Source organism: Hyperolius riggenbachi, chromosome 2 (assembly GCF_040937935.1).
Source record: "Hyperolius riggenbachi isolate aHypRig1 chromosome 2, aHypRig1.pri, whole genome shotgun sequence".
Lineage (NCBI taxonomy): Eukaryota > Metazoa > Chordata > Amphibia > Anura > Hyperoliidae > Hyperolius > Hyperolius riggenbachi.
In genome coordinates this window covers 403,821,202-403,841,706 of record NC_090647.1, presented here as the reverse complement: position 1 = coordinate 403,841,706, position 20,505 = coordinate 403,821,202, and the positions used below count along the sequence as shown (strand labels likewise).

Genomic DNA, 20,505 nt, shown 5'->3' with positions numbered 1-20,505 from the left:
TGAATATCCCGGCCTTTGTGGCAGTGCTGTTGCCCCACCCCCGCCGCAGCTACAATAGTCTTGACGAAGCACGCTCCGCTGCTGTAGGAGGAGGACAGCGTGGACAATGCTCCCGGAGGCCTTCCTCAATGGCGTCTGAATAGGCCTTCGCTGGACCTCGGGAACGGTGAGTATAACATTTGGATTACAGGCATGTTTCCAGAACAAATTATGCTTACAAACCAAGGTTCCACTGTAAATGTGAAGAATGGTAGAGTGTCCTGTTACTGTATGGTGTGAATATAAGGTCCAATAACTACGCTAGGGGCTTGATCCATTAACTGGTGCTTACCTAGTTAGCACACCTAAAGAGTTTTGGTGTGCTAACTAGGGTGCTAACCAGTTAAGCACGTCCAGAGATCGCACGGTTTGCGGTGTGCCGAAAAGATTGCGCCTTTGAGTAAAAAGTGACCCCCTCCCCGGTGCCCTGGAAACTTTGCACCCAGTGCGACCATAGCGGCGCATAGGGTGCAACGATAACGTTGCACCTATGGGCCGTTATTGTCGCACTAGGTGCGACATTTCCAGGGCACCGGGGGGGTGTAACGTCGCACCGCGCAATCTTTTTGGCGCAGAGCGATTTTTGGCGTGATACATGGCTTTTCACAAGCGTGCTAACACTTAGCACTGCTTTGTGAATCAAGCCTTATATAAGCATTATGCATATATGATACCTCTCTCTCTCTCCTCATAGTCATTCACCCACTGATCCAAAGCCTGTGATTTTTATTTCCATTTCTTACCTGCTACCAGGACAAGATCACCTGTTCTTATATTTGGCAGTGCCATGTTTTCCTCTGAGATGGTAGCTGGGACAAGTACTGAGCAATGAGCACATTATTTATGGAGAGCCTCTTGGTGGGTTGTCTGACTTTTTGTTCCACCTCTGTCTCTCTCTGTGTTGCCTATCTTTGTCTGTCTTTCTGAGGTACTCCATTAATGGCCAACATTTTGTCTCTCTGCCAACTTTCCCTCTCTATCTCTATGCAACTCCTCTATACATGCAGCTCGTTTCTCTCTTTTTGTGTCACTCGTATATTTCTGTCCCTCCCTTATTCTGTGCATCCCCAATATCAAACACAAGCAAAGCAACCTGGTGTATGCAATACAGTGTTCCAAGAAGTGCAAAGATTTTGACATTGGAAAAACCAATCGATATTTGAGGTAAGACATGTTCCAAAATACAGCTAAAGATTCTATGGACATGGGCAAAGAATAATACTGGTTTCTGAGAGTGGCAAAAGAAGCTGTCTATTTTAACCTTAACAACATCTCTAAACAGGAAGGTGGGCTTTGTATACCTTTTATTATCAACAGGAGATGCTGTTTTATCTTATTTACCTAGACATTTTAACCACTTCGGTACCAGCAGCCTCTGCCCCCTTAAGGACCAGAGGCTGCTGGTACGCTTAAACTCTGCATACCGACGAATTGCCACAATAATCTGTCGCTCCCGCCGGTCACGCCGCTCTGTCCCTGCCGCAGGCTGCTCTCTCTGCCGTCTCTATGACGGCAGAGCGCTGTGCGCCGGTCAGGAGCCGCTTTCATTAGCTCCTGACCCTGTCACTCAATGTAAGCCAAAGGGATTTGCTTACAGTAATGACAGGGCCAGGAGCCAATGAAAATGGCTCCTGGCCAGTGTTCCAACTAACTAGCATACATTAACAGAATAGCATACATTTAAAGTGATATACCCCTTGTTAGAATCAGTGTCCCCTTGCCCGCTCGCTGGGCTGCGGGCTCGGTCCTCGCTTTGCTCGGACAACTTTTTATTCTAACTCTATGTCCACTTGGATAGTGGAGATTGCACATCAGCACACAGGCAGCTCACTGGGGTTGAAAAGGTTAATGCTGCTGATGGGCATTATGGGGTTAATGTACGACCTGCATGACTTTGCACATGCTCAGTAGCATTTGTATGCTATTCTGACGGGTATGCTAAAATGTTGGAACACCGGCTCACAGTGCTCTGCCGTCATAGAGGCGGCAGGGCAGCACATTGCGGCGGGGGCAGAGTGGCGAGAGCGGTGGGAATGGGCAGGGGTGCGCAGTGAATGGGACGTAGAGTTTACGTCCGGTCAGAACCACAGCGCCACCCGCCCGACGTAGATTTGTACTGCGTCGGTCCCTAAGAAGTTAAATTAAGCACAATACACATCTTTTGAAACAATTAACATCTGCATAATTCCGCAGTTATAGGAGTAAGTGAATTACCTGAACTTACAACTGCCCAAATATCTCTGTCACTAATTAAAACGGAACAAAATGCTTTTTAGAAAGCATCTCCTAGAACAGATAAAGTCTGCGGAACTGACAAGGAAGGAGTGGCTCTGCTGGGCACTATGATATCACTGATTTGTTATGTGAGACCATTTTATGGTTCAAATTTGAGTATTTTTTTCATTGGATTTACCATGACCTTAAAGAATGAAAATTTTACATACTGTAATTACTAGTGCTCAAGTGAAAACACTTTTACTAGTCTACATTAAAATACTGTAATAATTTATAATACAATATGGAAGCTTACACTTTTCCTTTCAAAAGTGCTATATTCCTGGTTGTAATAGTGGACGTCCATCGGACGTCCTCCGGGCTGTACTGCGCATGCGCAGAACTACTGCGCCTGCGCAGTACAGCCCGGAGGACGTCCGATGACGTCAGCGCGCCCGCGTGGGACGCAGAAGAGCCCGTCCTTGGAGCGCAGAAGAGCCCGACCTGGCAGCCGGCCTGGCCAGGTCGGGTCGGCCACCGAAGACGACCGGAAGCCTCTGGAGCGGCGGCGAGGGCACCTCCTGCCTGCCACGGGCTGGAGGAAGCCCCAGGTAAGTGGATAGGGATTTTTATTTTTTTACAGGTTTCCCTGAACCTTCCCTTTAAGCATGCTACTTTTTCTATTGGATTGATCATAATGGTACATGCTAGGCTGGCTTTAGCATGTAGTGTGGTTAGTGGTCTAGGGGGTAAGTCAGATACCTACTACACATTGAGACCTGGGTTCAATTCCTGGCCATGGTATGTAAGCTGGCTTTTGGAAAAACTGCAATTCTCTACAAGATGATGAATGATACAAGATGGATAGATGAAGAGGAGGAGGAGAGAGAGAGATTTTTTAAAAAATTTCCGACGGAATCCGGAATTCCGCGGAATTTCATACAAATCTGGCGGAACTTTCATAGCGACGGAATTTAACACTGACGGAATCCGTGAATTCTGGCGGAACGGAATTTGCTGGTTCCGATCATCCCTAATAAAGAGGAATAGTTTTTTGTATATACCAGTTTGATGCGGTATTTTTGAGGTATCCTTTGTTTTTGGTTGTGTGTATGTCTTTTATACCGTTCTGCACATACTGGTGCCATACAAGGTGCAATATTTTGTTATATATTATTGGTTAGCATGCTTATCGGATTGAATATTGATGGTGCTGTCCCAATTTTTTGAGTAACATTTTCCTACTATTCATGTTAAATATCAGAGGCAAAAGCTTTAATTCATTGTGTGTAGATTTTAGCTAGTTTGGAATGTCTCATTTGCAGAGGTATGAATTTCTGCAGTCTGACATGCTAAGAACAGTGTGATATTGAAGCAGATTATTTGAAAACAGGTATTAAGTTTCACACACTACAATATTACAAATGTTTATGTTGCACATAAGATACATTTCCTCTGCTCTCTGTGAGAGAAAGCTCTGCCTGTCTCTGACTGAGCTGTCTGCACACAGAGTTAACTGATACACTCTGTGAGGGAATTTCCCCCCTCTCCTCATGGCTGAGTCTGCCGTCAGAATTTCAGCAGACTGCCGTCAGAAAAATGTGAAAGGAATTAGATAACTGTAATCAAATAGATAAGCAGTGAAATGTATACACCAGTATTTAGCAGCACTTCCCAAACATTTCCTATCTTAATTGAAAAAAAACATGTTAATCGATATTGTCCCTTTAACTGTTGAGACCTATGCTTCCTGTGCAAGCGGTTGCATGATTATTGCATGCAAATCCCTGCATATTGAACAATGGGCATTAAAAAGCATTGGAAAAAAATGACTCCCAATTATTGACTGAATTAAATTAGCATGTTTTTTTTTCAATTGAGATAGGAAATGTTTGAGAAGTGCTGCTAAGTACTGGTATATACATTTGAATGCTTATCTGTTTGTTTACTTTTATCTAATTCCTTTCACACTTTTCTGACAGCAACTCTGCTCTAATCTGAGGCAAGGTGAACCATGGGGGAGGGGGGGGGGATTCCCTCACACTTCATCTGTTAATCCTGTGTGTGTGAGAAAGCTCTGCCTGTCTATGACTGAGCTCTATGCAGAGAGCAGAGGAAATGTATCTTATGTGCAACATAAACATTTGTAGTTGTGTGTGTTTGAAACATGACACCTGACAAGATTTTCATATAATTCTGCTTTAATACTACACTGTTCTTAGCATGTCAGACTGCAGAGATTCACTTCTGCAAATGAGACATTCCAAGCGTAGCTAAAATCTGCACACAATGAATTAAAACTTTTACCTGTGATATTTAACTTGAAAAGTAGATACATGTTTACACAGCTACTTAGACATTATTTGTACATTGTCATTTTAGAACACTTGGTTTGATAATGTTCCTTTAAGATACAGTATTATAGTATACTTTATGTGCTTGAGTATGACCATTTCTGATAAAGAAAATTTCTGATATAGTAAACTACTTTTCCCAATCCCTTTGAGTTTACTATAAAGGAATTCTACTGCATTAGTTTCATACAAACTTTACAGTACATTATTGTCTAATATAATAATGCATCAGTTTAGTAAGTAAAAAAAAAAGGTATAATATTGACAGGTGTTGGACAAAATACAGTAACTTGTGTCAGTTTTTTACTCCATCTAATACTGATTTAAACCATTCACAAATAATGTTTTCACAAATATAGCCTATATTCTCATACAAACATTTGATAACCTTCACCCTATATTAATCCAACTTGCAGACATAAATTCTGTCTGCAAGTTTTATTAGTATAGCCCTATAAAATTTCCCAGCACACTGTACAATAGCAGTTCTGGATGTGTATTTGACTTTTCAGGAACATAAAGGAATGATTTGCATGTTCACTCAGGGACTGAGCTCACTTGCACACATCTGTGTATTTTACACTAACACATCAATGTTATAATCTGATACATATTTCTGAAAATGTACATGTAGCCCCTAGGTGGTGCTGTTTCATTGTTTTCCAAATGCATTGTCTGCTCCTAAACAGAGTGGAACTTGTAGAGCTGATTTTTGGTTCTGGGGGAGGAGAGAGAACGGGGAACAGGGTGTGGAGAGGGAAGAGAGTGATGTGGGAAGGACATAAAACTGAACCCCTTTGATAGAGGAAGATGATGATGAAGATGAGGACAATGATTGGGAAAATTACTTAAGAGCGCAGTGGTTGTGGCCAACCGATACAGATATAAACCCTTTAACTGTAGCTGAACCTCATTCTAGTCCACTGAGAGCCGACGCTCCAGAGTTCATGCCACAAAGTTGTGATCAAGAACCTGAAGAAAGTCTACCTGGGTCTGAGAAAGAAGTGGAATCTGATACCTCGGTAGCAGTACCTTCACCTCATCTTCTGAACTTGTAGAACAATTGGCTGACATTGAACCACTTTTACCTCTGGTACAAAAAGAAAAGCGTGCAGTTACATAGTTACATAGTTCAACCCTTCAAATGGCTGACATATGACTTCATGGGGAAGAGCTCTGAACAAGCTATCACAACTGTTCGGAGGAACCTAGAGGCTCAAATACCCCAAGCTGCTGTATCAGTTTGCGACTCACTTCACTCTGCTCCTGACATCCTATGGTGGAGAGTACCTCTGTCCAATGAATATATTGCAAACTGTTATCTGGCCCCATGTAACGGTTAAGTTCAAAATGTTTGGTTAGTTTGTAACTTACCAACCTATCTTTGGGGACCAAAGACTTTTAGTGGGGGGAGTGTGTAGCCCCTAGGTGGCGCTGTTTCCAACATGCACTGTCTGCTCCTAGACAGAGTGGAACTTATAGAGCTGATTTTTGGTTCCCGGGGGAGGGAGAGAACGGGGAACAGGGTGTGGAGAGGGAAGAGAGTGGTGTGGGAAGGACACAAAACTGAACCCCTCCAGCCAGACTGTTTGCACAGGACAAAAATATTGCTGCGGGTAAGAATATCTCCTGCATCTGAGAGGGAAGGAGAACATCCATATGGACAGAGGGATTTGTGGACCATTTGCCTGCATTCTGACCCAGGTTAATCTGAGACTGTGGACAGCAGTGGTTTGGTGAGAGGCCTCATGGCCATGTTTATTTCTGACTGAAAGCAGAGAATTGATTACAGTTTCTATAGGAGCCATCACAGAGATCCCTTTTTCCCTGGATTTATTGCTGACTCTTAGGATTTAGAAACCCCTTTTTCTCCTCTCTTTCGGAATATGTGTTATATTGTTTGCCTTCATTCCCTGTGGATTACAAGTGCCCTCTTCAAAGGGATGGAGCGCTGTCAAAGGGCCCCAACGCCGGCCATCATAGAACTTGTATAGCCACTGGCCAGTGGATAGACAGGGACTTAAAGTGATAGACAGACTTATTCCACACTCAGTTTATTATCGCATGTTTGATGTTTATGTGTTTGCTGTTTATCTAAATTCCGCTCTAACAAGGCCTCATATGCTATTATTAAAGCCGCACTGTTATTGCTTTTACTATGATTATTGTCGAGTCCAGTTTCTGAAGTGAGTTGCAGCTGGTACGGTAGGGAACCCAAATCTATCTTCAGCCGCTCCTTAGGGGGTGAGTGCTACATACACAAGTGTGCTCAGTCCCTCACTGAGCAGAATTAATGCATCATGCTAGTTCTTTCTTGCTCACAAAAAGCTGAATAATTGCTAATGCATTTTTTTTTTTATAGTAAGGGGGATTTTCGTTTTGTTTTGTTTTTTTGGTCTTTTACAAAATCATCCTGGCTCTGGTTCACCATAACTTAGAGAAAACCTGAACTGAAAATGAAAAGTCAAAATAAACATGCACAGGTCATACTGATCTCCCATGTAGTCTACTCCTCAATCTCTTTCTCCTCTCCCGCGACCTGTTTGTCCACTGTGATCAAGGGAATTCTTCGTCCTCCATTTTGAAAATGGCCATTACCCCATAACAGCTACCTGGTCAGCAAACTGTTAAACTGAAACATCGCCCACTTGAGCCATAGGGAAACATAGACACCTGACACATCAGTTGTCCTCTCAGCTATAACTGACAGCAACTTATATATAACTGATAGCAACTGATATACTTCAGTTCTGACAAAATGTTGCCAGAACTGGAAGGGATCATTGTCAGAAGAAAATGGTGAGCTTCTGAGAGGAACTGATGGCAAGGTAACTATGTAATGTTCATTTGAAGTTGCCTCATGTGTTTATTTTAAATAATTTTACTCAGTACAGGTTCCCTTTAACTACATACTCCTGTAATACTTATGTTTCCCAAGTACTACCCTTAGAGCTGGGGTGTGAAAGCCAAATACACAATGGGCCAACATTTAAAACTGGGACCAAGTCATTGGCCAACCTCAGTGTCTAGTGGCCACATCCCTCCCTTATACAGTTCCCTAGTGTCTAATGGCCCCACCCTCCCCTATACGGTTTCCAAGTGTCTAGTGGCCCTTTAATTTCCCTTTATAGTTCTATGGTGTCTAGTGGTACTCCTCCCTCCCATGTATAGTTCACTGGTGTTTAGTGGTCCTCCCTCCCCTCTACAGTTCCTTGGTGTCTAGTGGCTCCCTCCCTTCGTTATACAGTTCCCTGGTCTTGAGTGCTCCTCTCTTCCCTATACAATTCCCTAGCTGTGATACATCGGGACACAAGGGGGGGGGGCACTGGGCCAGGTGCAATAGAAACTCAGTTACTCTTGTGGGCCAAATATAATTACTGTGTGCGAGTGCATATGACAACTGCCACCTACTATGCTCGCGGTGGGAAAGGGGAGGGAGCACACACGCACATTAGGAGTGTATGGCGGGCATGCGTGTCAGATTCTTTCAATAATCGAGGGCTTACTGGTTTAGACAGAAACAGCTGTGTGCAAAGTGGGTTAGTATATGGCTTTGTAAAGTTAAAACTATCTTCCATTGTATATTACATATTCAATTGTTCATTTTCTCCTATCAAATTATAATCACCTGCCAGGTCTTCTTGTGAATCCCTCCTGGTGCCCTGTAAATTAGTAATTTATGATTGTTTTGAGTGAGTCAGTCTGTGCAGATGGACCCTATAATTTGCAGCTGATCAAGCACTGGTAAATGGTAGTCAGTTGCATTGGATTTTAGTGTACTGTAGTATATGCTCCACAGACATTCTAAGCTTGGCATTTCCATACAGAGATTTGTGGACTAGATAATAGAACTAAATCATATTTTGCAGCCCTAAGCTGAGCATATAAGGGAAAAAATAAGAAGAATCATTTGGTGATTATGGGAATAATGATTCCTGGGAAATCTGCAACAGTCAGTTGGAAGTCATTCAGCAGTTTCATACATCTCCAGCTATATTACCAGTGATTAATAAGGATTTTCTTCCAAGATTCCTTTTTGTCTGCCTCTTTGTATTCACGTAGCTATAGAGAGGAATATTAAACTTTTGAAGCTGACAAAAGAAAGAGTTTAAATCAGCTCTGACTTTTTTTTCCTGTCAGAAATATTGTTCATTGTAGGCCTGCGACTTATGAAGGATCCCAGAGCACACAGGAAAGAAACTAGAGCACAATGTTACTTGCTGCAACCTTGTGAGGCTAGCTCATGATTTGTGTCAGTGTTCAAGCTCTGAAGCCATAATAAGCTTACTTTAAAGCCCTTGTTTATCCTGTGGATTTTTTCGTTTTGGTAAAGGAGAATAGGAGATTGTACCATTACTTATAATTTTAAAATATAATGCAGGCTTTCTAGAGAAATTCCTTTTGGAAAGGCCACTCATATGACCCAGAACAACTTGCTACATTGAAGGTTGATAGTCCTTTGAAATCAAAAACACAAGGGAAACCAGGACACCCCCCCCCCCCCCCCCCATAGTGTAATATACCAATGTATTGTGAAGATGTAATTACATAAAATTGGTACTCACAAACCCTAGTTGCTGTACAAGCAACCATTGGGGGAACAGAAACCAGAAATAAAGATGCAGGGGCCCTTACAGAGAAAAACGGCACAGCCATAGGAGCCTATTGTAAAAGCTGCGATTTGTGGCAAAGGAAGAAAATTTGGGCGCATGGGGGGGGGGGGGGGGGGTAGGGTTAGGCATGGGGAAGGAATGGGGAAGGAGGGGGGCTTAGGGTTAGGCACTAGGAGGAGTTCTTAGTTTTAGGCACCACCAGGGAGGTCTTAGGGTCAGGCATCACCGTGGGGGAGGGGGGGTTCTGTAAGGGTTAGGCACCACCAGGGGGGTTAGGATTAGACAACGGTAGAAGGATTGTTCTGTGTGAGAGTAGGGTTAGGCTTAGCTACAGTAAAATATTGGTAAACATTACCAATATTTTACTATGGAATCCTGCAGTAGTATATTGCTAATTGTAGTGATATTCTACCAGCGGCAATCACCCATGCCTTTTTTTCAGGTGTTTTTTTTTTTTCCATATATACAGGTTTAACACCTGTCCCCACTTGGAAAAAGTCACACTCCAAGCATAACTTTATGGAACCAAGATTCAAACAAGATTCAGACATTCAAACATAAGAATTTCAACCTTCCAACTAAGGTGAAATGACTAAAGCAATACTAGAGATGCCCATAAGTTATAAATTCCCACTGAGTGTCACTTGATGATGACTAGGAATTTGTTGAGTTGAACACTCTTTAAATGCGTTCCTGTGAAATGATCAAGGAAATTGAGCATTGATCCGCATTTACAAGAGACATAATTATTCTTTGTGCTCAGAAACTGCTAAATAATCAGCCTAAAACTTTGCAACTTGTTTGTTACAGAACAGAAGCTATGGACTTTTACAGTGAACATCAGTCAAAGTCATTTTTCAAGTAAGTGGTTGGAGCTAGATCATGTTTCTACAACTGAAAGTAATATATCACGTTTGGTTAAAAAATGCTATGACATATGTCAGCGGTGCACAAGCCATTTTGCAATTAATGTTGGTAAAATATTATTTCCCATGTTGTGCCTGAGTGCTCAAATAGCAGTATTTTGAAACTATGAAAGACTGCCCAGTAATGACCCTCATTACCCCCATGTTCCTGCATGTGTAATTAGCTGCTAAGAGCAAATCATGTTGCTATCACTTCTACTAATCAGGAAACGTATATCCAATAAAGATTTTGTTGACAGAAGAAGAGGCCAGAGGAGAGGCCGGGGGCGGCTCTGCCATGATGCAACGTGCAACACACACATACACGCACGCATCCACGCATGCTTCCCACGGCCCCTTCACCCGCCGGAGCAGTCCTTCAGCCACCGGCTTGCTCATCTGCCCTCCAGCCAGCCGCGGCTGAAGGAGGGGAGACCAGGATGAGCCCCAGACACCGCCGCTGGAGCTGGAGGGAGGTAAGTGGCACCCAGGCACCTACACCTAGCTATCTATACTGAAGGCATCTATACCTAACTACCTATACTGAAGGCACCTATATCTGGCTACCTATACTGAAGGCACCTATACCTAGCTATCTATACTAAAGGCACCTATACCTAACTACCTATACTGAAGGCCCCTATACCTAGCTATATATGCTGAAGGCACCTGTACCTAACTACCTAACTACCTATACTAAAGGCACCTATACCTAGCTATTTATACTGAAGGCACCTATACCTAACTACCTATACTGAAGGCACCTATACCTGGCTACCTGTACTGAAGGCATATATAACTAACTACCTATACTGAAGGCACCTATACCTAGCTGTCTATACTGAAGGCACCTATAACTAACTACCTATGCCTGGCTACCTATACTGAAGGCACATATACCTAACTACCTATACTGAAGGCACCTATACTTGGCTACCTATACTGTTAATGTTGGTAGATCTCCTGGACTCGGCACATTTTAAAGTAACTCGTGAGCTGAAAAAGTGTGGGCACCCCTGTTCTAGAGTATTGCTAAAGGCAAGACAGATTACACTAAGGCTAGGACCACACTTGTTGAAAGACGAGTGCAATTTTGCACAATCGGACACAATGCTATTTTTATGGCGAAGTTTGCGTTAGTTCGAAACTCTGAATTTTTTTCAGCTGTTATTCACGCCTGTCTGCACCATGAAATCACAATGCATGTGATTCCAATAGACTGCTAGCAGGTGCCGGCAGTCTATGGTGGGCGGTGCACATTTGAAAACTGGCATAAAATAAGAAGACTCCTCAGCGGAAACGTATGGTCTCTTCCTTAAACAAGAGCCTAAGGGTTCATGCAATTGAAGTCATCACTTTAGGGGAATGGATAATGTTAGTAGCAAATATACTATGTATGTTAACTGCAAGTAAACAGCATACGGATTATGCAACTGGTTGGGCAATTAAATGGCTCAAGAAGCGATAAGTACTTGGTTATAGGTGCTCATGGTGTCAGTAAGGCAAACCATAAGGGTTTCTCGAGGACAAAGTCCTAGTGACTTAAACAAGTTAATCCATCATGTATGCTTGTCATAGGTAAATATAGTTAAACACCAGTAATATCAAATTGTTAACAAAGAACCTATCTAATATACAGTTTGAACAACGATAAACTGCCTTTGAACAGTGCAAAATCAGATCTTGAACTCTAAAGCTGTAGATATTCTCATTTATGTACAGATTAAAACTGAGTGGGATGCATTTGTATTAGCAAAAATACAGTAGAATATCACTTTAAAGCCAAACTAAACTGAAACTGAACAAGGCAAATCACCAAAGCAAGTTAGTGTACTACCTTCAGATTCATATACTCACTGTGTAGCTGTGCTTGCCTGCAGCTGTGTACCTATTTATGACCAAGTGTGCCTTAGTAGTTTCCTTTTAGCAGATAGAGGTCTTTCAGTTGCTTCCTACCTCCTTTCTGTGACTTACAATGCCACCCCCTGGGGAAGGTCATGCTGGGTGCTACTAGGTGGGGAATCGTCCCCTCCCCAACCCCCCATTAAAGTGACAGGCTAGGCTCCGTCTTTTGTACTGGAATCTCTTAAAGGGATACTTAACTGAAGAAAAAATATGCCAGTTACTCGCCTGGGGCTTCTTCTAGCCCTCTGAAGTCCTCCTGATGCCTTTATTGCCATTCCACTCTGCTCTGTTCCTGAGCCTCGCACCTCCTCGATCATGCTCCTGTAGCCAGGATCGCTTTGTCCATGCGCAGTAGCATTTTTTAGTTACCGCACAAGTGCAGAATGCTACAGGCCACGGGAACGTGATGCAGGAGGCGCTTGGCATGTGGCCGCGCATGCAGCATTCAGAGGAGGAGAGCAGAGGAATAAAGCAGCGTGGAATGACTGCAAGGGACATTAACAACTTTAGGGGCTAGAAGTAAGTAACTGGCCATTTTATTTTAACAGTTAAAGTGTCCTTTAAAGTTCTAACTACCCTTTTGCTGATTGAACAATGAACTAGCATTTTTTTCTATATACGTGGGTGGTCCTAGTGTGGAAAAGAGGATTTCTGGGCCGAAGCATGATATTGATAAGCAGTCATCTCTCACACCACCCATGTATATAGGGAACATGGGAAAACAAATCTTGGTAGTTGAATTTTCAAGTCTGCAGATTAAACCTGGCTGCTGGTTGCAGTGACACAATCAGTAACACAGGATATTGCTAGCTATGTGGTTGTCAAGGAGCCAGGGTGCCTCTCATGAATCACTCTGGGCCTCAGTCTGCCGTTGCCCTGAGTGAGTCCGTGGCCATTTGTACACTGGCTTACACTCCTCTCTTCCCCTCAAGCTGCAGCTCCCTCATGCCAGTCACTTCTGGCATCAATCAGGGCCCGGGGAAAGCAGTCACATGACAGGATAATCGTGGGAGGTCAAGCATCCTAAAGTTTTAGGTGGCGAAGGCTGATTTAGAGGCGCCCCCCCCCATTAGCAGAAGCCAGCGAGACTCACACATGCACAAACACGCAGTGACTGGCAGCAGGATGAGTACAGGGAGAGGAGGAGGAGAGTGTCTGGCTAGACAATCCAGAAAGAGCACAGCTGTGTGTTCTCTCCTATCTTGAGCTCAACTGTGCTGCGTGTGACATCACCCGCGTTCCCCGCCCCTCCACACAACTGACTGAAGCTGAGGAGGAGGGCGGAGATGGCGTCCCTGAGTGACAGCGTCCGGCTGCAATGATACAACCGCCACTGCTCACTAATGAATGAGCCGCACCGAACGGGGATAATTTCACCTGGGCGCTCATGGACATCAGCCAGGCGGGACGTCCAGCATAAAGGCTCTAGGGAAAACACTGTTGTAGATCTATAGATGCTGAAAAACATAGTCTGCCATGTATTGTTCCTACTTCATGTGTCTCATGGTCACACTTGGTTTGCCCACACACTAGTTTAATCCAGAGAGGAGAGGAAATAAGATGTGTGCAGCATCCAACCACATCTGGCTCATGAAAAAGGTATTCTGGTCACCACTTTGCTTCAGTTTATATTGACTTATCAACTTAATTGCTATTAGAATTTGGCGTGATAAAATTTGGCTTCAAATTGTTACTAACCCTTTAACAGCAAAAACAATCCCTCTCAGGACAGCTATGTGTATTGCAAATATTTTTTGGTAAACACAACCAAACAAGGTTACTGTTTTTTTTTGTCTCAATACCGGAGTTAACTTAGCTGAAAGGAAATGGTAAGGGCTGTATGGTTGTAGCTGAAGGTGAGTGTACACCAAGACTATAAGAGTGTACACCTGGACTAAGAAAGTGACCAGTTTTCCTATATTCCTCAAATGTAGATACTTCTTATCAATATAACTGAAGCAAAGACTTGTACACACGCTAGATGGTTATCAGACAAGGGAGCTGGGTAGGGCACCAAGGAATCCCTGCGGTGTGACAGCCCTTATGTGTGTAGGAGGTATAAAGCAAATCTGTGATTTAAAAAAAAATTATTGTAAGTTAGACACTTACCTCTGTAGAAAGAGGTCTCTGGATCCTACAGAATGTTCTCCAATCCTTCTTCAGCACACCGCTGGTTGCCAGGGCCCTCTTTTTCTTTGCTGCCACGCTTATCAAAGCGTAGCTTCTTAACATTCTGTGGTTAATGTGTGACAATTAATAGTGGAGTAATTATGAACCTATTGTATTGGCAAATGACAATTTGTTCATACAATAAAAGAAGCTATTACAGTATGTATAGATCTTTTTTTTTTTTTTTTCTAATTGTTATCTGTTACCATTTGCTGCCCCAAACAGTATATCTCTAGTCAGTGCAATATTTTTTTGTTCTAGCTAACCAATTATTCCAGATGTTTTCAAAGTGTTGAGTGAAAGCTCTGTGTGTGTACTTACTTACTTTACTTTGGAAGCCCAGTCTTAAAATATATAGGCGCAAGTTCCTCTATTTTGGGAATATTCATTTTCTCGCCTGGACTAGGGATCTGAGAACTGCAACTCTTGTTTGGTCCTCTATGTGGGCATACTTTCTATTGAGCCAAGTCGCAGACCAAGGCTGTTATTGAGATCTGAGTTTGGTAAGTTCTGTCCAAAGCATTTTGGACTTCTGCCTAGTATATATACATTGTGGCACAATTTCACAGCATATACTGCATACAGCATAATCATGATCCCTTTTACAGCATGTGCATTGAGGAGTGTTATTCAGTCCCATAACAAAAAGCCTTTTTTGGTGTCAGATATGTCCTGTGTATAATATTTATTTGTGTGAGTTTCTGGGAAGCATTTTTAGAACACCAAGGGCACTGATTGTAATACATCAACTCCTTCTTCCTTGGACATGTTGTCAGGCCCCTAAACCTAGACTAAATGGTCTTTCATCTTAAAGGGTATTGTTTAAAGCAAATCTTGAATGAAAATAAAATAAAGAGATTCAATTCTATATAGAATTCTCCTGGTGACTTAAATTAAATAATTCTTATTGTGAGGGGTTAAATCTGGTTCATTCACCTCCTAACAAAAGTTATTAGTAGGAGTAATCCATGTTTATTTCACCATGGCCTTGATACTCCATGCACTGGTAAGATTGCTGTGTGCAAGGCAGCACACTGCGCACCATCTGTTACCCCATTAGCACTGCGCATGCTACTGCACTTACACGTTACGACTCCCATTACCATAGCAATGCACTCTAACCCAGTAACGTACGTGGCACTAATGGATTTCCAGCAAATGTTTTGCCAGTGTTAGTACTTGTGAAATTGCCATGCGCTGCGTGTGCATGGTGCCATGCGCTTATCAGTGCATGGTGAATTAGTCCCTTATCACATATACTAGTGTAGAATGCAAGTTTGGTACAAAACTCCATATTTCTTATGGCAATTTTAAAAACCATGTAGGCAACACAACATCCACAAATAGAGAAAAGTAACAAATAGTGCAGAGGTGGACAGCTGTTTGGCACTATTTAATCTAGTTCTTCATCAGGACAGTAAGCCCTTAGAAAAGCAACCCTTAAATACCCACAATAATGATGGTAATTACCTGTAATAGATTTGTGAGTAATTACCTGTAATAGATTTGTGTCTAATTAGAGGTTGCCCACTCCACCACTCATCACGATGTCCATCAACACATGCAAGTCACTTCCTAATAGAGCAATCTGGCAATACTAGCATAGAGCCAATCCCAGTAAAATGGGGCAGGAACCTACAAGCCACCCAATGCAACAAACTATCTTGTACAAAGAGTTATGGTGCATAGGAGGGACCAAGGCACAACAAAGTAGACTTCTGACCAATAAATGTGGCGCAGGGCATGAACAAAATGCCAATACAGCACCCCATTGGACTGCCAGAGCAGGTAAAAGTAAACTAAGCGCCCCCCTCCCATATGAAGGGATCGTAGCCATCCATACCGCAGAAGGTCAGCCAGTAAACAGCGAATATATCCCCAATCAGACTGTCACAGCTTGCCATGGAGAGAGGTCACATCATACATCAGCATAGCGATAATTGCCACTGCTAATTTAAACAACAGATCACCCGCTCCTATTTGAATATTACCTTCTGGACACATAGGGGATCATTTTACTAGACCAGTAGAAGAGATGCAGGCAGGACTGCAAGTCAACATAGTCAGCCCACATCCACGTCTCCTATTTGCCTAGAAACATTTTTATTAACATGTACTTGAGTTACAAATATCAAACGAATTTATACTTACCTGGGGCTTCCTCCATCCTCCTGTAATCGACGGGTTCCCATGGTGTCTGTCTATTCCTATCCTCTCAGCCACTATCAGCCTCAGTAAATTCCTGGACTGAGCCAGTCGCAGACTACTGTCTGTGCATGCGCAGGAGGTCCGTGCATTCGCAGAAGACCCTGACTGATGTGACTGAACCAGGTACGGGAGGTCGGCGAGGGACTCACATGTGCTTATGGAGCTGGAGGAAGCCCCAGGTAAGTGTAAGTATTGAATCTTACAATACTAATAGCTTACATTACCTGTTCCGGCCGGCGCGACTCCCCCGGTCTCCGCTGTCTTCTTCTCCGCTTCGGGCTCCAGGGTTGCAGCTTCACTGAACTTCCTGTCCCGGCAGGAAGTTTAAACAGTAGAGTGCCCTCTACTGTTTAAACTTCCCCTGGACAGGAAGTTCAGTGAAGCTGCAGCCGGTCCGGAACCCAGCGCGGAGAAGAAGACAGCGGAGACTGGGGGATTCGCGCCTGCCAGATCAGGTAATATATAGCTGGCGGGCAGGCGGCAGCTCCACAGATTGTGATCGGTTTCATGCTGAAATCGATTCACAATCTGTTTGCAGTAAAGGCAGCCATACGATCCCTCTCTGATCAGATTTGATTAGAGAGGGATCTATCTGTTGGTCGAATCTGATGGCAAATCGACCAGTGTATGGCCACCTTTATGGCTAAGGAGGAAAGATCCGCACCTACAGTATATAATTGAGAACATGAGTCTGCCGAGACAATGGGCTTGATTCACTAAGACAAATAACATGCCTCATCAAAGTTAGCATGCCTTATCAAAGTTAACACGCCTTATCAGAGTAGCATAGCGAACTTATGCATGCTAATTAGCAATGACAAGAGCTCCACTCGTCCTGCCCTGAGCCCCTGTGTGTTTGTAGCGCTTGCTATGCTACTCTGTTAACTTTGATAAGGCGTGCTAACTTTGATAAGGCATGCTATTTGTCTTAGTGAGTCAAGCCCAATGTATGTTGAAGCACAAATAGGAAAGGGAAAGCTTGTCTCATACAAATAGCACCTCCTGTTTTGTTTTTTGTTTTGTTTTTTTAAATAATATTTTTGTTGTCTTTTTTGCAAAAAAACAAAAACAAAAAGAACACCATTATAATACAAACAGCAACAGCATTAAACAGTGTTGCCGCTGTAAAGCACCTTAAAGTCAGTGTGCAACATAATTTAGACATAGCAATATCACATCATCCCTGAAACACCTCTGATCTTGGTCTAGAGGTTCTCCCCAACCGTTATTGATTAACGGTAATCAAATAACCATGTATTAATCACTCCATTTTAGTTTATAGTATGAGATCCAGCGCCTCCATACATTTATACATTTCTTATGACATTTTCTCTTTGCATATGCTCACTTTAATTGAGCTAGCTCTCTATGTATATCAAAATTAAAGACCTCTTCAGTGGACCACTCTATTGTTTAATAAAAAATGATATAACAATACTCCTTATTACAAAAATGACCAGGTATATTATACAGGTCCTTCTAAAAAAAATTAGCATATTGTGATAAAGTTCATTATTTTCTGTAATGTACTGATAAACATTAGACCTTCATATATTTTAGATTCATTACACACAACTGAAGTAGTTCAAGCCGTTTATTGTTTTAATATTGATGATTTTGGCATACAGCTCATGAAAACCCAAAATTCCTATCTCAAAAAATTAGCATATCATGAAAAGGTTCTCTAAACGAGCTATTAACCTAATCATCTGAATCAACTAATTAACTTTAAACACCTGCAAAAGATTCCTGAGGCTTTTAAAAACTCCCAGCCTGGTTCATTACTCAAAACTACAATCATGGGTAAGACTGCCGACCTGACTGCTGTCCAGAAGGCCATCATTGTCACCCTCAAGCAAGAGGGTAAGACACAGAAAGAAATTTCTGAACGAATTGGCTGTTCCCAGAGTGCTGTATCAAGGCACCTCAGTGGGAAGTCTGTGGGAAGGAAAAAGTGTGACCGAAAATGCTGCACAACGAGAAGAGGTGATCGGACCCTGAGGAAGATTGTGGAGAAGGACCGATTCCAGACCTTGGGGGACCTGCAGAAGCAGTGGACTGAGTCTGGAGTAGAAACATCCAGAGCCACCGTGTACAGGCGTGTGCAGTAAATGGGCTACAGGTGCCGCATTCCCCAGGTCAAGCCACTTTTGAACCAGAAACAGCGGCAGAAGCGTCTGACCTGGGCTACAGAGAAGCAGCACTGGACTGTTGCTCAGTGGTCCAAAGTACTTTTTTCGGATGAAAGCAACTTTTGCACGTCATTCATAAATCAAGGTGCCAGAGTGTGGAGAAAGACTGGGGAGAGGGAAATGCCAAAATGCCTGAAGTCCAGTGTCAAGAACCCACAGTCAGTGATGGTCTGGGGTCCATGTCAGCTGCTGGTGTTGGTCCACTGTGTTTTATCAAGGGCAGGGTCAATGCAGCTAGCTATCAGGAGATTTTGGAGCACTTCATGCTTCCATCTGCTGAAAAGCTTTATGGAGATGAAGATTTCATTTTTCAGCATGACCTGGCACCTGCTCACAGTGCCAAAACCACTGGTAAATGGGTTAGTGACCATGGTATTACTGTGCTCAATTGGCCTGCCAACTCTCCTGACCTGAACCCCATAGCGAATCTGTGGGATATTGTGAAGAGAAAGTTGAGAGATGCCAGACCCAACACTCTGGATGAGCTTAAAGAGACTCCGTAACAAAAATTGCATCCTGTTTTTTATCATCCTACAAGTTCCAAAAGCTATTCTAATGTGTTCTGGCTTACTGCAGCACGTTCTACTATCACCATCTCTGTAATAAATTAACTTATCTCTCTCTTCTCAGACTTGTCAGCCTGTGTCTGGAAGGCTGCCAGGTTTTTCAGTGTTGTGGTTCTGTGATGCATCTCCCCACTCCAGGCCCCTCTCTGCACACTGCCTGTGTATTATTTAGATTAGGGAAGCTTCTCTCTTCTCTCTTATCTTTTACAAGCTGGATAAATCCTCCTCTGACCTGGCTGGGCTTTCACATACTGAGGAATTACATACAGGCAGAGCTGTCTGCACTCTGCAGGAAGAAACAGCCTGACACTTCAGTGGAAGATAGCTGCAGGGGGAAAGAAACACACAAATGATCTCTTGAGATTCAAAAGGAAGGGTGTATACAGCCTGCTTGTGTATGGATGTATTTTCTATGTGTGGACATACTGTACATCAACCTACTTCCTGTTTTGGTGGCCATTTTGTTTGTTTATAAACAAACTTTTTAAAACTGTTTTTAACCACTTTTAATGCGGCGAGGAGCGGCGAAATTGTGACAGAGGGTATTAGGAGATGTCCCCTAACGCACTGGTATGTTTACTTTTGTGCGATTTTAACAATACAGATTCTCTTTAACTATTTCACATTCCTGGACGTGAAACTCACGTCCAGGAAGCCATGTGCGCTCCTGCGCGTCCACGCGGCCGATCGCGCGCGTGCACGCGCGCGATCGGCCGGCGGTTTGTTAGCCAGTGAATCAGTGAATCGGGCAACGGTGCCCGATCACTGATTCCTCTCCCCCGCAGAAAAAGCGACAGCTTCTCTCGGAAGCTACGCTTTTTCTGCCTCCTATGTCGCTCTAAGCGTACGTGGTACGCTTAGAGTGACGTCACTGTAAACAACTCATGGCTGCCATCTTGTGGCCAAAAAGTAAACTACATCTAAATGTTAAATAAAAATAAAAATACACATATATTTACAAAAAAAATACAATTTCAATCCCACCCTCCCAAAAATACCCACATAAAATGTTTAATTAAAAAAAAAAAAAAACATTACAATTAAAAAAAAAAAAAAAACACAAATATTTACCTAAGGGTCTAAACTTTTTAAATATCTATGTAAAGATGAAATATTTCTTTTTTTTTTTTATTATAAGCTTGTAAATAGTGATGAATGCAAAACGGAAAAAATGCACTTTTATTTCCAAATAAAATATTGTCGCCATACATTGTGATAGGGACATAATTTAAATGGTGTAATAAACGGGACAAATGGGCATATACAATACGTGGGTTTTAATTATGGAGGCATGTATTATTTTAAAACTATAATTGCCGAAAAGTGAGAAATAATGATTT

The 20,505-nt window shown here is 42.7% G+C and overlaps 1 protein-coding gene across 1 annotated transcript in view; it reads left to right on the top strand.

Annotated features, from left to right (window-relative positions):
• Positions 1–20,505, top strand: part of NME7 (NME/NM23 family member 7) — a 311,856-nt gene that overhangs the window by 51,971 nt on the left and 239,380 nt on the right. The window contains exon 5 of the mRNA XM_068269804.1: positions 10,031–10,081. Coding sequence (XP_068125905.1) covers positions 10,031–10,081 — 51 coding nt within the window. The remainder of the gene's footprint in view (positions 1–10,030; positions 10,082–20,505) is intronic.